General features: G+C 30.5%; 1 protein-coding gene across 1 annotated transcript in view; it reads right to left on the bottom strand.

The window, feature by feature from the left end:
* Positions 1-2,035: 2,035 nt before the first annotated feature.
* The window catches only part of LOC106463706 (insulin-like growth factor 2 mRNA-binding protein 1), a 61,473-nt gene continuing 49,407 nt past the window's right edge, over positions 2,036-14,101 (bottom strand). The window contains exon 14 of the mRNA XM_013923771.2: positions 2,036-7,103. Coding sequence (XP_013779225.1) covers positions 6,987-7,103 — 117 coding nt within the window. The 3' untranslated portion in view covers positions 2,036-6,986. The remainder of the gene's footprint in view (positions 7,104-14,101) is intronic.

Genomic DNA, 14,101 nt, shown 5'->3' with positions numbered 1-14,101 from the left:
GCACTTACTTACAGTCACTACCACGCTTGACTCAATTGTCCATCTTTATCTCTGTCTGTCTGAAATGTGACTATTTTAAAAAATACTAGTCCACTAAAACCTAGCCAAGACAGTTTATTATTTTAAAGGCCAGTTTTATATTCTTAAAATAACATGAGTGCATGTGTGACACGTCATTGCAACTTGAATGATGTTAGCCAGGCACTGCTGAAAGGTCAATATAAAAGAAATAATAAATAAAGATAAATTTATAATGTTATGAAATTTAAGCTGTTTAAACTAAACATTTTAAATATAAATTATGCTTTTTTCATTCTAGAATGACTACAAATTAAAACATGAAAATATTGTTACGGTGTGCTGCAAGGCAGAAGTAGATGTGAGCTTAATAATTCAATTTTGTGACTGGTCAGTTATGATGAAAATGTGGATTGTGAGGTTTCAGTTTTACTTTGAAAAAAGCCAGGTTATATTTGAAGCCATTCTTTCTTCTTTTGTAAGTGATGTAAAAGCTGCTGTGTCTGTACAAGATTTTTCTCCATTTCTAATACATCCAACAGTTCCAAATTCACTTATTACAACTGTAATATTCCACCACCTCAATGAACAGCTTTGGTTTGAAACGTTCAAATGAATTTACAAATCATTTATTTTTGTTCACCTCCACATCAAGTCATTTCTTCCATTCATCTGGTGACAAGTCACACCACCATTTTTTCATATACTAGTCTAAATGTGCTCTATTCAATCTAATGTAGCAGCAAAGTTCGTAGTGATGTGTCAGAATATAATTAAATACTATATTGTCACTGCAATGCAAACTAATAAAAATCAAGAACTATACAGAATGAATTATCATCATGGGTCTCAAGCAAGAATAAAAACAAATTATAGTTTCATAGGTTCCTTTGGAAAGCTGTCCAAGTACAAAAAGGGACTTTCGACATACTACTACAAGTCTTTGATTATTACTAGTAATTGTGGTTGCTAATATTTACTATTTGATGCATTTTTTGAAGCTACTAAACTACAACTTTAGGTAAAAGCAACACGTGAGTAAGTGTTAGAATTCAAAGACCAAAGTGAAAAAAAAATGTCCCTGTACAATTTAGTTGGCAAGTTAATGTATGGACACTTATATCTTGTCATTCTCAATGCTTAGAATTGAGAACATCTTTTTTTTTTATCAATGTGCAAAACTTATTTAACCAGTTGGAGCTAAAAGTAGATCAGCTAAAATAAATTATTTTTAGTCAGTTACCCATGTTAATACCAAAAAAAAAAAGCAGAAGTTCTTTCAAGGTTGCATAAAATCATTAACCTGGTTCACAGTAATTTTGTGTAGGATATAGCAGGTGAAATGAACACCTAGGGCAATCATATAACTATTTTCAAGAATTAGAAAATTTTATAACTGCTTTTATACTAGGACTACAGATTTGTTCAAGATAGATTTACCATCCCATGTTTAAAAAGAGAATAATTCTGAGATGTGTACAGGGCAATGTACAAATTATTTAAAATGCACATCATCTGTTTATAAAACAAATTGGCATATACTGCAAAAGCTGATCACAGTAATTGTTAACAACAAAGTTTCAGTGAATTTGTAAAATTTACAATATATTATTAATTTTTATAGCATTCAACAAAAGTTTTCAGTAGGACCAATACATGGACAAAATGTGATGTAATAAAGTTCTGTGCGCTTTGTGAATTCTCTTATTATGCATTTTGGTCCATAAACAACTTTTTAAACAATAACTTCATATTAAAAAGGACTTTAAAATCCAACAATGTATGCAACTTGTTGGACATCTATATTAGTTCAGTTAGGAATATGAAGTTAAAAAACATTAAAGTCTTCTTACAATATTTAATCCATTTTTATAACTTAAAAGACTTGATACTTTGACAAGTTAAGCATTGTACAGCACATTACTTAATTTTCTAATATACTGTTCAAACACAAGAAGTACATAACTTTAGCTATTAAATTCTACTGAGAATTTGTGTTCTGGTTTACATCCCTATGCTTGTTTACTCAATTCATTTATTTCAGAATCAAATGTGAAGAAATTCACTTGGTCAATAACCATGAACATACAAATTTGCACTAATATCAGACTATGTACAGACAATTTTGTTTTGATAGAATCATGATTAACTATCAGAATTAAAACGTATAAAAGAGAACATGAATGGTTTAACTATAATAATTTAATCTTTCAATAGAAAAAGACAGAACATACATAAATTGGGCAGTTGGTCAGAACAGATGGAAAATGGGTACATAAGTTTTCCGAAGTGCTGTAATTGAACTGGTAAATTTCTCTTAGACACTAACTTTTAAAAGATAAAGAAACTCTCTCTCTGTAAGGTATACTTCTTCAAAGCAGTGTGAATTATATTCATATTCCTCACTGAATCACAAACAAAAAAAAAAATAAAAGATATAGGAAAGGAAACCTGTTAAGCTATCTGCTAATTACATATTTTTAAATACAATAAATTATACTGAGCTATTTGCATGGCAGTTGTTGAATATATTATGTTTATTACCTATTACATTTTTCATAAGCAAAATACCAAATCACCATTAAAAACCATAAAATTAAATTAGTTAGACAAAGATGGACCTAAATCCACTTTTAAGGTTAACTGTTAACCATTTCAATGGTTTTATGTTTTTACCATTACAAGTAACACTGATGAACACTTCTACTACTACTTAGAAGTTTCATAGTTACCAAGCCAAAAAATACCTAAAAGTTTCTTACAGACTTTCTGTTGATTATAAGAAAATAGCATGGAAATTAACACAAAAATAACTGAAGAGAGGAGGTTGTAATCAGTCCATGACAAAAATGTCACACAGATGGCTTAACAGGAATTGAAATATTACATTCCCGCATTCCCAAGGAATTTAACTTTGCTCCAGGAATTTCATCTTTTTAGTTGGCTTTCCCAATCAGGAATGTATGTTCCATCAGTATTCCTTTAGTTATGACCAATGAAAGTGAACATATTTCATGGATTGAATAAAAATTAATTCCTGAGGAAATGCAACTTTACATGAGGGAATGTAATCTTCCTGATAGCTTTCCCTTGAGTAAATGTAATTTTATTTCATTATTTCTATCCCTGCTTAAGCAATAAAATAAAACATTTTAAATGAAAAGTTTGCAATTTGGGTGGAAAACATAATGATTAAAAACAATGTGGCAGAAGAAGTAGCTGGAAGATAGGAAATTACCTAGTGAGCCAAGAAACACTTCTGACCAGTAAGAGAATATCTGCCTAAACTACATCATATTCTCTGTACTGTTACTGTAGGAAAAGAAAATGTACATGAAAAACATTATCTGCCACAAATTAGTATGAACTGTGTTAACTTTTTCTTTCTTAGCTTCCAGAACTAATACAACAGCATTATCACAAACAGTTAAACAATACATTTACTACATATTCCTGTAAAATCCTGACAAAATACAGAAGTTTTAACACTGTATAGAAAACTACCTAAATAATAATAATAACAAAATGACCAAACTAGATCATTTCAAGATTCTAATTTTTGAACAGTTCATGAAAATATTAAAACAAACAAAATCGAACCACTTCGTAATAGGCTATATGTTAATTATATATAAACCTACCCACAAGCCTACTTTCAAGAAAACCCATTACATAACATTCTAAAAGAAAAAAAACTTCGAACACTTTGTTTACAAACATAAGGATAAAATATGTTTATTTTTAGGTGAGCAGTGTCAATTAAATATGTCAATTTGCTCCTTGGCAGAAGTCAGATTCTCCATAATAAAACTTAACCATATCAACGCAAGAAAAAAATTGAAAAACTCTCAGATCAGGTACCTGCAAGTGATTTACAACAAATACTTATCATATGTCTTATTTTAAGATTCAGTGGATACACATGTAATCTTGCTTCAAAATACAAAGCAGTACAAATAAAACAACACAGTGAAATCATAGTTCATATAACATATAGATATAATTAACCACGGTCAATTTAATTTGTCAGTGTGATACTGAAAATATATAATCAATTAACCATTGCAAAAACAAAAGTATTTAATTCAGTCAGTTAATCAGCATAAACTCAAATGTTTTCAACCTTTACATTAGTTGATCAATGCCAGTGCAAAAGCATTAACCCAAGTCAGTTTATCAGTGCAAAGTTATCAACATTAATCACATTCAGTTAACTAAAGTCAAACTAAAAGTACTAATTTTTACAGTCAGTGTCAAGTCAAAATTAAGCCTAGTTAATTCAGGTCAAACCAAAAGTATTAATATTTATAGTCAACTGATCAATGCCATAACAAATGTACTAGTTAAAGTATGTTACTCAGTGCTAAATTAAAAGTACTTACCTCAGTCAGTTGGTCACTGTCAACTTAAACGTTTGGTGAGCTGATCAAAACCAACATGAAAGTTTTACTGTATAGTGGTGTTTTTCTTTTTCACCTGAGCTGGATAAGCAACATTGCTATATATATAAATTAGCCTGGGAATCAGTATCAGGCTTATATTTATTTTCCAAGTACTTTGTTGTTACTTGAATTAAGATTCCAAGTCCACTTTATGACACTATCTTTTCAGTAGTATGGTTGCCTTGAATTCTTAAAACTTCTTAAGATTTATGGGGTGGGGAAAAAAAACAACAAGTATTCCTGTTTCATATACACTAATGTTACTGCAAGCACAGAAAATATTTGTACATATGTTGAACAGTTGCAATGAGGTAGTACATAAACATAATCCATCATCATCAGTGAAATTAGTGAAGTTTTACCATACAAACTGAATCTGCATGATGGTGCATTTGTAACATTCTTATATTAAAGTGATGTTCTGCATAAAAGAAAACAGCAGAGTGATGCCTTAACACTGCATTTACTTGTTATGGATATGATTATTTATTTATATCAACCACATTATGCTTATATATATGGAGTCCTAAGCTCTGAATATTATTAAAAAGATTAAAAACCATATATAACATATGGTTCCGTGTAAAAAAACTGCAGAAACGAGTTTACTCAAAAACTAGTACTTCAATGAACTAATAACAAATTGCCCTGCAGCTATATAATTCTAAGAATAAAAGTCAGATTTATGTGGTATTATCTGCTTGCATTAGCAAAATTTAACATCCAATTTCTTGCTGCTTTTACCTTTAACTTTAAAAATTAGAAAAGTCAGCTTTGTTTGGTTTTGATAAAGTTTTAATTATTCACATAGTAATAAGACTGCAGAGAGCAATGAATTGATAAAGTTCAGAGGGAGGGGGATATATATGTATATACACATACATACATACATGTATATACATATAAACTCCTACACAAGACTTCATGAAGTAGAAAACAAGATGATTTATTAAATCTTGACTTTCAACTTTATCTCAGACAAAATATTAGTTTAAGTCAAAAACATTCTTTTTTTTATACAGATATAAAAAAAATGTCAATACTGATAAATCAAGCATTGTAAACCAATTGCCATATTAAAAAAATCGTTTACATTTCTTTGTTTGCGAAATGTATATTTTAGCAACCAAAATATTAATTTGAAAATTAACAGAAAAATTTTCTCTACAGCTAATTTCTGTACTGGATGTTTTAACAAACATGAAAAAGAAGAAGTATAATCTATAACATATGGTGCTGTGTAACAAAATGCCAGAAACAAGTTTACTCAAAAACTAGTACATAATTCTAGAAATGAAAATCAGATATATGTGGTATTATCTGCTCACATTAGCAAAATTAAACATCCAATATTTTGATCCTTTAATCTTTAAAATTAGAAAAGTCAGCTTTGTTTGGTTTTGATTAAGTTTTAATTATTCGCATAGTAATAAGATTGCAGAGAGCAATGAATTGATAAACTTGAGAGGGAGGGGGATATATATGTATATACACATACATACATGTATATACATATAAACTCCTACAAAGGACTTCTTGAAGCAGAAAACAAGATGATTTATTAAACCTTGACTTTCAACTTTACCTCAGACAAAATACTAGTTTAAGTCAAAAACATTCTTTTTTTATATATATACAGATATAAAAAAAAAATGTCAATATTGATAAATCAAGCATTGTAAACCAATTGCCATATTAAAAAAATCATTGACATTTCTTTGTTTGTGAAATGTATATTTTAGCAAGCAAAATATTAATTTGAAAATTAACAGAAAATTTTTCTCTATAGCTAATTTCTGTACTGGATGTTTTAACAAACATGAAAAAGAAGAAGTATGATGTAGGCATAGCTTATTGGAGAAACTTGAGTGATTATGGATGGTGAATTTTGACCAGAAAGATGTTTGGCCACACTAAGTTCAGGTAAAAATGTCCCTCAAAAACCTTATAACAAAAAAGTTTCTCCAACAAGTATCAAAAATAACTTTTTTACAACATCGTTACAGTAAAAAAATTGTATAATATATGATCTCAACAACAGTGGTCCAATCAATGTTTGTACTACAACTCAAACAATAGTTACCCTTTCTCAAAACAGGATGTAACATTATCTCATTCCTTACATTGTGCAGGGTAACACTCATTTATAGACTTGATATATCAAATCCCAATGTCTCTGCAATTTTTGTTTCACTAAGAACCCTGTGGATCACTAGGGGTCAATTATTACAATAATCTATACACATCTGTTGACAGTGAAATGTAAATAAACAGCACTCAATCTTTCCACTTCCTAGAACTGGAATGGAAAATAAAGACAGTACTTTCCCCTAGAGACAAACAGGGATTCTAAAATCATGACTTAGACAAACCAAACAAAGCACTTAACCAAATCAATATTTTTTTACAAGCAACAGTCTATAGTTGTCACCTTTCCATTACTCAGTGTAAAAGAATTCTTGTTTTTGCTGCTCTTTGAAATTACTGAGGTGATGTCTTACAGCCGTGATAAGTCCAAATTACCTTTCAAAAAGATTGGCCTGGTGCTGGTGGTAGCTGAGGAGGAGTTGGAATAAGTCCACGACCTCCTCTATTGCCAAATTGGTTTTGACTAAGAAGGCCTTGAATTTGTCGTTGTGCAGCCTGAAGAATAGAAAGAAAATTAGTTCTTGGTTTTCTCAGACACAGCTGGCAATGTACAGTTATAAGTTCTTAAAATGGACAACCTGGCTGAAGAAATGTGATTAAATGGTGCTCCAAGAGCCACTTACATATATCCTTGTAAGTTCATAAAGCAGGTTGCCTATTTTAACAACTTAACAAATATGTTTGTTTTTATGATAAAATTAATCATTATTATGAAAAAGCTTATTTGTAAAAGGTCTATCAGGTGAGAGTGATGACGTACTTTCCATTTTAAAACATATATATGTGTGTATGTGCAAAATATCTAATGGACAATTTTAAATGAAGTTTGATACAAACAGCAGTAGAACCTTTCTACAACTAATATTGCTTTGAAAAATTAATTCGGGTTATGTCTATAACTCAAAAAGCCAATAAATAAAATGCATTCTTAGAACTACTATTAACTCCAACTCAAATTTCAGTACCTACGAAAAGGTGTAATTTGATGTTTTGTGTCAAAATTGCCAAAAAATATAAATAAAGCACTTGATAAAGAAAGAAGTGTTACTATTTATTTTGCCTAATACTTCAGGATTTTCTATGCTGAAGTGAGATATTTCAATCTCCTCAAATTTTCTTGTACATTTAAAAATATATCCATAAACAGCAGTAATGTTTGACCATTTATGTCCCAGGTTAATTTAAGTAATAGAGCATAAAAGGAAACATTTTAATAGTACATTCATAGTTGCAAAACAGAAATAAAAAAAATTCACTTTGAAACAGTACAAGAATAAATTTCAGCTATTAATCCAAAATACAAAAGCATTATGTTTTATACCTAGTTTTGGGTTATTAACCCTTTCGATACATGTCACAGGTGAAAGGCCATGTCATCTCGTTTGTTGACTCACATTCAAAATTTTATTCAACTACTATTTCATGAATTTAGGTCAATAAGTTTGGTATCAAACTGAAGATTATAATTCAAATTTTAGTACTATACATTACTCAATTTGTTAATTTAAAAATAAATATTAAAAAACACAGATAAACATCGATTTTTGTGTGTTATGTGGTATATTGGATGCAGCACTGGTTCAAATTAGATGTTTGTGAAGTCAAAATACTAAGTCTATAGGTTCATATGAATTAGAAACTCAAATTACACATATTAACAAGCTAGCATATAAAATAAGAAATTCGTATTTTTTCTATTTGCTAAGATATTGCTCACATCAAACATAATGGCACCCCACTCACTTCATTCCATTTTTGGAAATGCTCCCTTATAAACACTTTCTTCTATATATATATATATAACATGAATAACCAATCAAAAGCTCAGAATGTCCCCCTAGTAGTTTTCTAAGTCTTTCTAATGTACCTAGCATCATTTCTTTCTTTTAAATCAACATTTCAATGAGGTAGGTTGTGCTCAAAATTTCATATTTTTTTTAGACCCAAATACAGCTTAGTTACTACGTTTGATAAATTATAGTAGAATTCTATGGTATTGATGGAGTAATTTATGATTTTTTTAGTTATTCAAAAGTATACTTTGTTTCATATCCTCCACGTGCAAAATTTTTAAAGGCTTAGCAACCTACATCAACCAGCAACTGAGTACAAAGGTCTTAACTAGAAGAGATTATTGGTTGCTTTACTTCTTTATTTACTGTTCTATGTTTTAGGAACTTTAAGAACTTATTACAAAATAGCAATAACCTACATACATATATAATGTATAATAATTGAAATGTGAGCCTCCACTAAACCTAACCCCAACAGGGTAATCACTGATACATGTGTGTGACCTGTGAAAGGCCTAGAGAACAGCTGTAGGGAAGATAAAAAATGAAAAACTGTTGAAAGAAACGGACAAATTCGGGAACCTGAGTTTAGTGGCAAACAGTGGCATCAGGCCTAGAACTCCAACAGGAATAAAAGGATCTAACCTCTGAGAATCCAAATACAGGTCTTCCAGGCAATGGAAAGCTAAAGCATGCTGATCTGACAAATTAGGAGGACAAGACATGGCAACACCCTCTCTCAATGGTTCAGCAAATCTCCTAGCATGCACAACAATGTCTGGTGAAGGTGGAAAGATAAGGTAATCACATGAATGACTTTCCCCAAAAAAAAGGAGAAGAAGAGTTGTAAGCTACAGGAGAAATACTTAATGTATTATAAACTTAATGAAATAGTTGCAAAAGTGGTGCAGGAGGCAGGATGTCTGTCCTTGGCTCGTGAGTAGCTTTATGTGCATGGGAAGGCACTGAAAAATTCTTACAAGTCCGTCCCTGATCCCCCTGAAGTCGAGCCTCTGAACCGACAGTAGAACAAACATTAGTCCACATTTACAATTCCACTTCTGTGTATGAGGGACTGGACATCCTCCTGGGGTAATGCTAGACTCCAGAGGTGGTGGAGTAAAAACATTAGGCAACTCTGTGTCAGAAACATTAATTTGTAAATTCGTATCCTAAAACATTTCTCTCTTATTTTTGAAAAGAAAGAAAACAAGCAATAAACTCAAGACCCAAGAAGACAGGTCTAAACAAAGAACAAAAGAAATCGTAGGTATAATGAAAGCTATGCAACACTGAAGAGAAACCTGCAGCCAGCACGTAAAACTGTTGTCATAATGTTCTGCTGTCCAGAAAAAAGAAATTGGGAGTCATAATGGGGAACTTGTATATGGATCTGAGATAGGGGCACACTGACGTAGGTGGAGAAAATCACAAGATTTAACTTGCTATTGGATATACAGTGGGGTATAAAGGTTGGATCAAGCAAGGTAAGATTAATAACAATGCTTAGGTGGGCAGAGAAGAGGGACTTTCATCAGGATAAAGCTATAGTATGAAGAGGGGGGGGGGGGTAAGGTATGTTTTGGAAAGCTATTCTGTGAGAACAGGTAAGATACAGTATCGGAAAGCAACCTTTAAATTAATAAAATAATTCCCTCTTTAAAAAAATTCAAAGTTAATAGTTTATTTTATTCATAATTTCAAATTAATTTCAGTTGTGTACTAAACCACAACATAAATCGAAGAGAAAGCTACAAGCATAATATATTCTAGTTTACGCTAATGTTGGCTGAAACAAGACATCCTCTAGATTACTACTATCAACTGCCTTTCAGTTCCTTTACCAGTACATAGGTATGATTACATCTGCATTCTTTTTCTGGCATAGCAGAAACAAAAACAAAAAATAAACTGAATGGGTTTAAAAGAAGCTTTTGTAAAATACAAGTATCTAAAAAGATTTGTATTGGTGTTATCATCCTCACAATTAATGGCACTCAACCCTATAACAATGACAACATTTTTTTGACACTTTCTGTGCATGTTACTGAGTTTCATTCAAAATGTAATTAAACCACTTTACTATTAATGTATTGTAATGAAATTATGTTTATCAAGTACAATATAATTCAAAGTTTTATATTATCTCGGATTTTATTCCTATATTTCAAAAGAAACCTCTAAAACGAAAATTAAATATTTCAGCTCGTTGTCACTTGATAACCTCGCGATTCAAAATACCCGAACTTTAGAGCCAACATACAATACATGTGTGTGTAATGTAAGAGTTTTCTTGCAGACATTTAAAGTACACATAGATAGCTTGTGTATGTGTAACTCGAATCAAATTCCAAGAACTGAGGCAAACGTTGTAAAAATCATTTCAGTTTAAGATAATCTATGTCCACTTCCAAAGTAGATGTGTTGCTAAGCAACAGTGTTAAGTTGAATGCCATGCTTATAATGAATAGAAAGGGCAGATTTACCATTAGAATGTCGCCAAATTGACAGTAATGTAAATATATATAACTGCTTACAAATGACGTGAAATAAAGCTTAGTCCATTGTTGATAACAGTGTCCCTAGCGCTTGGCTATTTTGTTTACGGCTTACACGTTAATTTGATAGACAGTCTTTTATATTTCAATTAATTACGTATTATTTGTATTTTCAATTTATTCTACGCTTTACCTCTATCAACAAGCATTCATAAAGTTAGCAAGTGTAACCACTATTTTGTCAGAGACTGAACTGTCTCTGCTGATGTTAACATTATATTGCCCATAGGCATCTGTTGATGGGTGTTGACATAAATAACCAAAGATAAAAAAAACAAATGAAAAATAAAATAGAAATAAACTACAAGTGAAAAATGTAAAGATGAGAAATTTTGCATATGACCAAAAGAAGATATTTTAAGATTATTCAATGAAGAGATAAAAGGTATGTATATATTTCCATTTCACTGCATTCTATGTTGATGATAACATAAACATTTACCTTAAAACTTTTGACATTCATTTAGGAGATTCTAGAGATTATGAAAGTGAACAATGAAAACTGTAAGATAAAAAATAGTATTTTTATATTTAACATGAAAATCACCTTGTAGGTGAACTATGTAGAGACCAAGTGCAAATAACTACATTATCCCTTCTATTACTGGCTGGGTGGAATCCACCCAGCTCGTAACCACAAAAGTATCCATAAGAGTAATTACATTATGATTTTGGATCATGTATAAATATTTTATAAAATCTTGTGGTTATTGGTAAATATTACAAAGCTTTCATACACAAAATATCAGGTTTTTAAATTAAGTATTAAAATATTTTAATTAAAAATTTTCTCATAAAATTTTGCCTTTCAGAATGTTGATTATGCAACATGCAAAGTAATTTTGATTTTAAGATTAAAAAATACTTTTATGCATTAGAACATTTTCAAATTTCACATGCAAAATCTTTATAACCTCCAGATAATTATCAAATTTGTTTTTAAAAAAACTATAATTTTGTCTGTTATTTTCAATACTGTATCTCTGTACGGGTTGGTTCGATTTGACCGACTTCGTAACCTATATATAAAATTACGAAATTTATAAATATTGCTTTACAAACCTTAAAACTTAATAAAAAAAAATTGATATTTTGCATATGAAAGCATTGTAATGTTCACTTTTAACTTGCTAATTAATTCAAAAGTTTTAGCATGAAAACTATAACAAGCATAAAATAGTTATGAGGTCAGTCCCAGGGACTAAGCCCGTGCTGAAAGAGTTAACATTACCCACCATCAATTTGAGGGTAAGTTAAACAGGACTGATCGATTAGTGGAATTTAACTCTCACTTTTGTAGTGCATGCTCAGGCAAAAATTACAGAGTGAATTTTCATGGCAATGGGATGAAAAACATGAACCCTAGATTTCTGCATCCAAGATTGGGCCAAATCGAGCAGAAGTTATAAGTTCTCCATGTATTTTTATTAAAACTCGAATACTGTACAAGGTCAAAATGTTGTATGCAAATCCGTGCACTGAATGTATTATTTTACTCTAGCATAAGAAAGCCCGAAATTATTTTGCACTAGCTAACATATAATTGTTGGAACCTTACCAGACCAAGGTATGAGATTAATTGCTCCTCCCAAAAAATGTTACACTTTTAAAATAAAATTACTTGCTGATGGTTGTTTAAGAAGCAGTGAGAACCAGACATACCTGTACAGCTGACAAATGGAAAAATAAATAAATATAAAAAAATTGATGCATAAAAGTATCACACACACAAACACACACACAAAAAAAAAAACTAGGGCCAAATTGTATGATTTCTTGGTATGTTACACGTGAACGTATACTTTTCATTAGGCTTAGTTGCCAAACCCCATTTTAAAGTGCATGCCAGTATTTTACTCTTTTGGCATTAGTCTATCAAATCAAATCCTCAATCATAATTGAGGATTAGTTATCATTCAAGAAATTAATTTTGATCAGCATAATTACACTTCCATTTTACAAGCTGTTTGTCAAAAAGTAGCATCTTCTGCCTTTTCAATGGCAAGAAGATTTTCTAAACATTCTTTGAATGATACAATGCAATTAAGCACTAATCTTGATCGTTAAACAAACTGTTTGTCTTAAATAAGTTTAAATTTGCCAACAGTTGATAATCTTAAAAAAATTTATATAAAATATAGATGCATATATTCTCAATTAATATGATTATAATTGGTAAAATATCTGATACACGAACTTGTGTAGGTACATGTATAAATATTTGCATTTCCAAATAACAATGTAAACTACACACATTATATATATATATACATGTGTATGAGAAAACAAGTCTTTCCTTCTTTGCCAAACTGTTCTTTATTGTGAGCAATAATTCTTGCATAGCACTCACATGAATGGTGCACTGATGCATTTCACTTTAGGCAGACACAGATTAACTAATGGTGACAGTATCACATGTCAGTATTCCTTTTGATTAACAATGATTGTCAGATACATATAAATTTTCTTCTTTTCTGGGCAACAAATACAAATTTTGGAACTCTGCCTTAAGCTTTCTAAATTACATTTAAATATATATAAAAGATATTCCAAAAATTTATCATAAATTAATAGTAGCTATGGTAACACAAATACAGAAACTCAAAATTGTTAATTGAACCAAAATACTAGATGAAATTTTTCTGTACAAGTGACTGAAGGAGTCAATATACTCAAGTAAAAAAAAAAAAAATTAAAGTATTCTTCCTTTTTTTATATATACATAAATCCATAAAACTGAAGTTACGTAATTAATATTAATTTTATTAAAAGAAATACATTTATCTACCTAAGAATATGAGCCAAACATTTAAAGATTGCAAAAATATTTCATACATTAGTTCGATTTTCGATACCTCACTACTATAAAGGCTTGGTTTGGTATGATATTTCATTGGTGGTAGTGTCCAGGGTCACTGATGAGGAGTTGAATTCCCCCGAAACTAGTCTGGCTCACAGACATACACCCCAATGAAAGAATAGACCATTCCAAGCTTTTACTTGTTGTTAAACAAATGTTTAAACAACTCTATTTATTCAATTATGTAAAAGCTGCCCAGCATCGGCTAACAATACGAAGAATTAAATTGTGGCGGAATGCTACAAGTTCTTCAAATACCTATAAAATGATCGGTTTCTTTTT

The sequence above is a fragment of the Limulus polyphemus genome, unplaced genomic scaffold, assembly GCF_000517525.1.
Source record: "Limulus polyphemus unplaced genomic scaffold, Limulus_polyphemus-2.1.2 Scaffold55, whole genome shotgun sequence".
Taxonomy (NCBI): domain Eukaryota; kingdom Metazoa; phylum Arthropoda; class Merostomata; order Xiphosura; family Limulidae; genus Limulus; species Limulus polyphemus.
Note: the sequence above shows the minus strand (reverse complement) of the source record. Positions and strands in the feature narration are given on the sequence as shown.